At 43.4% G+C, this 6595-nt stretch overlaps 1 protein-coding gene across 1 annotated transcript; it reads left to right on the forward strand.

Moving 5' to 3' along the window:
* Positions 1-5030: 5030 nt before the first annotated feature.
* Positions 5031-6029, forward strand: LOC106011927. The gene has a single exon (XM_013083196.1). It carries the CDS (start codon positions 5031-5033, stop codon positions 6027-6029), a length of 999 nt encoding a protein of 332 aa, XP_012938650.1.
* Positions 6030-6595: the final 566 nt, after the last annotated feature.

The following is a 6595-nucleotide window of genomic DNA, read 5'->3' on the forward strand; positions in this document are numbered from 1 at the left end:
TCTCTGTCTCTCTATCTCTCGCGCGCTATCTCTATGCATAATGCATTTGATCAAATTCTTGTTTGTACTTTTTTTGATACCCATAGGTAAGTGGACTTGCATAATTGTCTTTAAATTCAACTTTACTTACCCGCCAAACATATGTCCCATAGCCTTTGAAGGTTTAAGATATGACTGCAAATTTAGAAAGAGTCAACATTTTTACATTTAGGTTCTGCCTCTCAAAAACTGTCCTGGTCCTGTCTAATGGTTCCTGAAAACATACCAATAAATTGAAAGTTTACTTGTAATTGACATATGATCCAAACGCAGAAAGTGTCATTTGAAGGTTGTACTTTATTATGGTTATTTTTTATTTTCATACCAGTATAGGAATTCTGGTAACGTAATTATTCATTAGACATTGGACACGCATATAAAGCATAATATATCTCCTTGAAGAACGAGTAGGTTTTTTGTCTCACATGCCACTGTTGAAAAACTACTACATCTCTAGGCTCATTTTAATAGATTGGTTTGAATTCAGAAATTCACATTTGTAATATTTTAGAAGCTCCAAAAAGAATGGGATTTTTAGGGAGAGGGCCGGCATTTACCATGACAAGGGACACTGAACAAACTATACAAGGCTTAGTAAGGGTTAATGCTTAGGGTTAGGGTATGCCCCGCTTAAAATATCCCCTCTTTTGTGTTGTTGGTCGGCCGGCCCTCTGGGGAACTCCTTCCGCTTTTTAATATAAATAAATCATGAAAGATAAAGATAAAATATTATAGGTATACAATTAACTGATGAATTTTTATAAATGTCTGTCCCTCCTTTCAACCCCTCTTAACTTAAGAGGGGCTGATGCTAGAAGAAAAAATCTGTTGCACATATTTTTTGCCCATACATGCACAGATTAACCTCTTGGTACCATAACATGTCTACTCAACCAATCAGTAACAAGTATTTGGTGGGATGGGGCTTTTCGTCTTTCCCTCTTTTGTTTGTTCTGTTTGTCTTTTCTTCGTGAAGAAAATGACCAATATTACATGAATGTACTAAATTAATGTGTTAATTACTCAAAATTGGATGACGGCTGCTCTGGTGTGGTTTGCTTTTTCTTTTTTTAAAATCAAACATCTATCGTCCTTATCTCTCCTCCTTTTTTGTGTTTGTTACTTTCTTGTAACACCTCTAATCTTCGACACTTATATGACCTTATTGCGTTGCAAGTGCCGTACAACTCTTACTAAAACTACAAAAATAAAACTCAAAATTTAGCTATTCAAACTGATTTTACTTTAAATTTATTTTTCTTGGAAAACTACCACTCATCAGACGTTTGGTCTAGAAGACACTGGTGTTACCAGTAAGGCTACCATATAAGATCAAAGGTCAAACAAAAAGCTGGAAGTGCTTGTTTGTTCCTATGAGTATACATTTTACTGAATCATTGATACAATTCTCGTTTTGCAGCACCAACAAGCTGCAGGTAGCAATCCAGTATATTATGTCACTTCAACACTTGATCTTAAACTCACCAGGGAGCTCTTCCCACCCAGATCTATTCCTGCCACCACCCCTTGCCCCCCGAAAAAGCCAACCTACACCGCAGTGGGGCTGTACAGATAGGTTGGTAGGAAGCTAGGTGGATAGGCTAGGTTGAGAACAGGACTTTATAGGGAGTTTTGCCATGGCCATGGCGGGGAGGGAGTTGAGGGGGCAGTGTAGAGGTGGGTTTTTTTGGATGGGGGGGTGAGTGGGGGCGGCATGGGTAGATTGAGTCTTTTCGGGGAGAAGGGGGTGGCAGGAGTGGAACTGGCTAGAAAGAGCTGCTTGCTGATTTTCAACTTGAGTGAGTGTTAAAGTGACTTTTGTACTCTGGTTTGTTCTTTGCAGCGTGTTGGTGTGGCACTGTCAGAATTGTATCAGTGGTGTTGTAAAATGTATACTCAGTGGATCAGACAAACACTGCCAGCTGGTTTTCTTTTGGCTTTTTACCATCCTGTGGTAGATGTTCTGATACCACCAGTAGGACAGGACAGTCTGTACGATGGACCTTCAATGTGACTGGAAGACCGCAAATACGAAGTGATGAATAGTGGGCAGCCTGAGAAGGTAATTGTCTTTGAAATAATATTTCTTGCAATTCTGCTCACTGGCTTATTAAGAATTTATGTAACATATTACTTATGTAATAACTTTTAAAATATTATTTGGTGCGTGAGAAACGTTCATTTTTTCTTTTGTTTCATCAGTACGATTCTGGAAGGCCCATTAGACCGACGGCAGGACAAATGGGCCGTTTATATCAAGAACTTCAAGAAACGAGAAGGGATGATGATCAGCATTAGAAGGTATTTGTCATCGAAGTATGTCTAGTTGTTGTTGTTGTTGTTGTTATCGATCCAGCAACAGCTGGGCTCTCGCCCTTCTGTCCAATGCCATGTAGTGATAAGTGCAGGTCTGCCGCAGTTGCTGTAATGTTCCATAGAGTGTGTTGTCAATGTTAGGTCTCGGAGGGAGAAGGGTAGCTCTGATGTCATTTAGGACTGTACAGTGGAACAGGTGATGATCCACAGTCTCATATGCATAGTCACACAAGGGACACATTGGGGGAAGTTCCGGGAAGTATGTCTAGCAACACTATTCACTGAGGCTTAAGTTCCATTATTATTTGGACATTATTCAACTCATAATTACTATAAAATTAGAATACCCATCGATGAGTCAGGTTTCACCGTGAAATGTCTGATATCTACAACCTAAGTGATCTAAATTGTGTTGATGAGGGTGTAAAAAACTACCACACTAAAAAAATCAACAAACTTAAAGTGAACACTTTTTATAAGCATTAATTTGTCTTATTGATCAGTACTAGTCAAAAGAAATTTCAAAATTCTGGATTTTCTTTATTGACAGTTGAATATAGAATGTTTTTATACTATGATACTAAATAAAACACGAGATGTTGGATTTTTTTTGACACATTGACAGTGCTGTAAACACCTTCTCAATCATTCAATCAATCTTTGACACATTTTCATCACCAGGACTGCCCGCAGCACCTGTTGATCGCTTACAAGACCAGAAGATTGTCCATATCCACCGTCTCGAGAAACAAGAGTAGGATGATCAGACTTAGAAGGTATATTTGTCTTTGAAAGCTATCTTGGCCTATTTAGACGTTGAAAAAACAATTAGAACACCCAATGCTAGGTCAACTTGAAAGTTTCATTTTTGCGTTAATGTTTCTCTCAAAAATTTCCTCCTGACCTTTCTAATGGCTCCTGAAAAAAAAGAAAAAATAATGTTTCTTGTAATTGATGTAATTCAAACCGAAACAATTGAAGATGTTTGCTTCAGTGTTATTTCAAGATTGTAATTTTTTTTCAGCCTGTAATTGTAATTTCATGTCTTTCTTTTCACACTAGTATAGGTATACTGGTACCGTAATATTTTTAATTGATTAAAAGGTGGACTTAATGTAAGGTTTATACATTTCCTCGAAGAACAAAACTTTCTGTGTCAGATGCTGCATGTTTTACTACTTAGCGCATGTAAATAGAATGTGCTGCATTTAAATAATCACATATCAAATAATTTAGATGCTCCAACATGAATGTGCTTAAACTCAAAATTTAGTAATTCAAACTGATTTAACTTTGAAATTATCTTTTTAGATTACGGTCACTCATCGGACTTTCCACAAGAAGGTGCTGGTGTTATCAGTAAGTCTACCACAGAAGGTAGAAGGTCAAATAAACAGCTGGTAGAGTTTGTTTGATGCATTTTTGAGTATACATTTTACAGCATCATTGAAACAGTAATGGCAGTGCAGCACCAACAAGCTGCAAAGAACAAGCTAGTATGCAAAATTCACTTCCAACACTCAAGCACAAAATCATTAGGCAGCTCTTCCCACCCAATTCTACACAATTATCTGTCACCCCTTCCCCCTTTAAAAGACCCCTACCTACACTGCTGTTTCCTTGTAAAGATAGGTTGATAAGGAGCGAGATGGATAGGTTAGGTTCAGAGTAGGATTTTGTTGATAGTATTGCCATGGCCATGGAGGGAAGGAGTTTTTTTTTGGGGGGGGGGCAGTGTAGGAATTATTTTTGGAGGGGCGGAGGGTGAGTGGGGCGGCAGGTGTGGATTGAGTCTTTTCAGGAAGAAGGGTAGATGTTCTGATACCACCAGTAGGACAGGGCAGCTTGTGAAGGACCTCCTATGAGACTGGAAGACCGCAAATACGAAGTGATGAATGATGGGCAGCCTGAGAAGGTAATTGTCTTTGAAATAATATTTCTTGCAATTCTGCTCACTGACTAGACTATAGTTAAGAATTTATGTAACATATTATTTAAGTAATAAACCAACCCCACCCCCTCGTCACACACACACACATACAAGCACACACATACACACACAAACATATTCAAGTTCTCCCCGTCAAAGAAGGTTGTACCCCCAGTGGGGCGGAGGAATATAAATAGACCCACTGCTTCGTCTGCAGAAGGTGCAACCCCCTCAAAGGCGAAGTGTCGCACATGGACCCCAACCCTCTGGGATCCGTGTGCGACACTTACTTTGGTGTATCTTCCTCTTCTCCTTCCTTCTTTCTTTCTCCTTCTATCTTTCTACCCACCGCTGACCTCATGTGCAGCAAAAAGAGAGGTCACCCATCCCACAGAGTGGGCGCCTTGTTGACCGTGAGGTGCGACCCGTGCGGAGGGAAACCGAGCACCTGGCGGTTGAGGTGAGATCAGTCTACGCACTGTCCCTCACCAACACACCTCTTTGGCCCAGGTTTTCCTCTTAGACGGGAGGGTGGCACGGCCCATGCCACTCAATCGGTTGGGAGTTGAAACAACATCAAGCCCTGGGTCAATCTTGACGGGAGGGTTTTATGCACTCTCGTGGAGAGTATAGATCTAGCTCCGGGGTAGCCCTGGCACAGCTCTGGTCATCCGAGCAATGTGTCCCCTTGTTGGGCTCGATGGCGGGCGGGGAGCCCCGGAGTTGAACCACCGAAAAGACTCACATGGATTCCTCATCAATCAAAAACCATCCCCCAACTCCCAACGTTGCTAAAAAGTCTCGACTTGCGGAAGCGGGTGCGGCCGCCGAGCCGAGCAAACAACCTACTAAAGGAAAAAGGACCTTTACCTTTGCCTCTGCTCTCCCCCCTCTCAGGGAGCTTCCACGGCAGCTGTACTTGACCATCCGCAGCACCGATGCACAGAAAAACATCACTAATCTAAACGTATTCAAGTTAGGAGATGCTCTAAGCCAGGTTCTGGGATACATTCCTACGAATGTCCAGAAACTGTCCTCTGGTGCTCTCCTCATCAAGTGCGCATCGGATAAAGAACTGGCCGGACTTGAAAAGATAACGACCTTCGGTGGTGTTCCTTGTGTTTCCGAGCGACACCAGAAATTTAACCAGTCGAAGGGCGTGGTCCGCAGCCATGAGCTGAAGGGCTGCTCCAACCAAGATATTGTGGATAACTGTGAGGGTGTGGTCGAAGCCCTCCGAATTACTATTCGATGGGGGGAGTCCACACTAGAAACGAACACAGTAATCCTAACTTTTGATTCGTGCCGCCCTCCAGCCACCGTTCGGGCATCATACTTGGTCTTGGACGTGCGACCCTATGTGCCGAACCCTCTACGCTGCTTTCAGTGTCAAAAGTTTGGCCATAGTCAGTCGCGATGCCGACGCGCAGCCGTGTGTCATCGCTGCGGCAAGGCTGGGCATCCTTGCTGCCCAAATTGCCAAGGCCAGCACACAGCCTTCAGCAAGGATTGCCCGACTTGGATCCAAGAACGCGCAATCCAAGAGTATAAAGCACGAAATGGCTGCTCTTTTCAAGAAGCCCGAAAAGCTGTCTGCCCGCCAGATATGACCCCGGTCCATGGCCAGTCATATGCAAGCGTACTCTGGCCAGTCACGAAGTCGACCAGTGCTTCCACTGTCGACCCTCCCAGAACCCATGGTCAACAAGAAACTTACTGCGAAACACAGAAAGGTTCCACCTAAAACTGTGGTACCCACCTTCCAGGTATCACTAACTAACCGCTTTGGGGTTCTTGGGGAGGATGGGGTGGACTCTTCCTCCGCCCCCCTTCTCTCCCTCACCCCTCCTCTATTACTTCTTCTTCTTCTTCTTCTTCTTCTTCTTCTTCTTCTTCTTCTTCTTCTTCTACTTCCACCTCACAACCCATCTCTCTGATGGAGATTGAGGTACTCCCTCTCCCCTCTCCCCAGCCCCCTCTGTCTGCTCCACCTCCCCCTACCCCTCCACTCCCCCCCACTACCAACGGAGGATGACATCTCCGAACCCCCTCTCGGCCTGACCCCGGGAAGGGAGGAGTCTGTCACTCCTCCAAATCCCTCACTAGACCGCCGTCCAATCCAGGACGGCAACCTAGAAAACACTCTGCCTCCCCCTCCAAGCTCCAAAATAAAAACTAAAAAGTCATAATGGCGGTCCTGCAATGGAATGCCGGCGGAATCCGACCTTCCATTGCAGAATTGCAACATTTACAGGCCACACTGTGCCAACGGGTGGCCTGTATTCAAGAAACAAAATTCACCCCGGCTTC

The sequence above is a fragment of the Aplysia californica genome, unplaced genomic scaffold (genome assembly GCF_000002075.1).
Source record: "Aplysia californica isolate F4 #8 unplaced genomic scaffold, AplCal3.0 scaffold00217, whole genome shotgun sequence".
Classification (NCBI taxonomy): Eukaryota; Metazoa; Mollusca; class Gastropoda; order Aplysiida; family Aplysiidae; genus Aplysia; species Aplysia californica.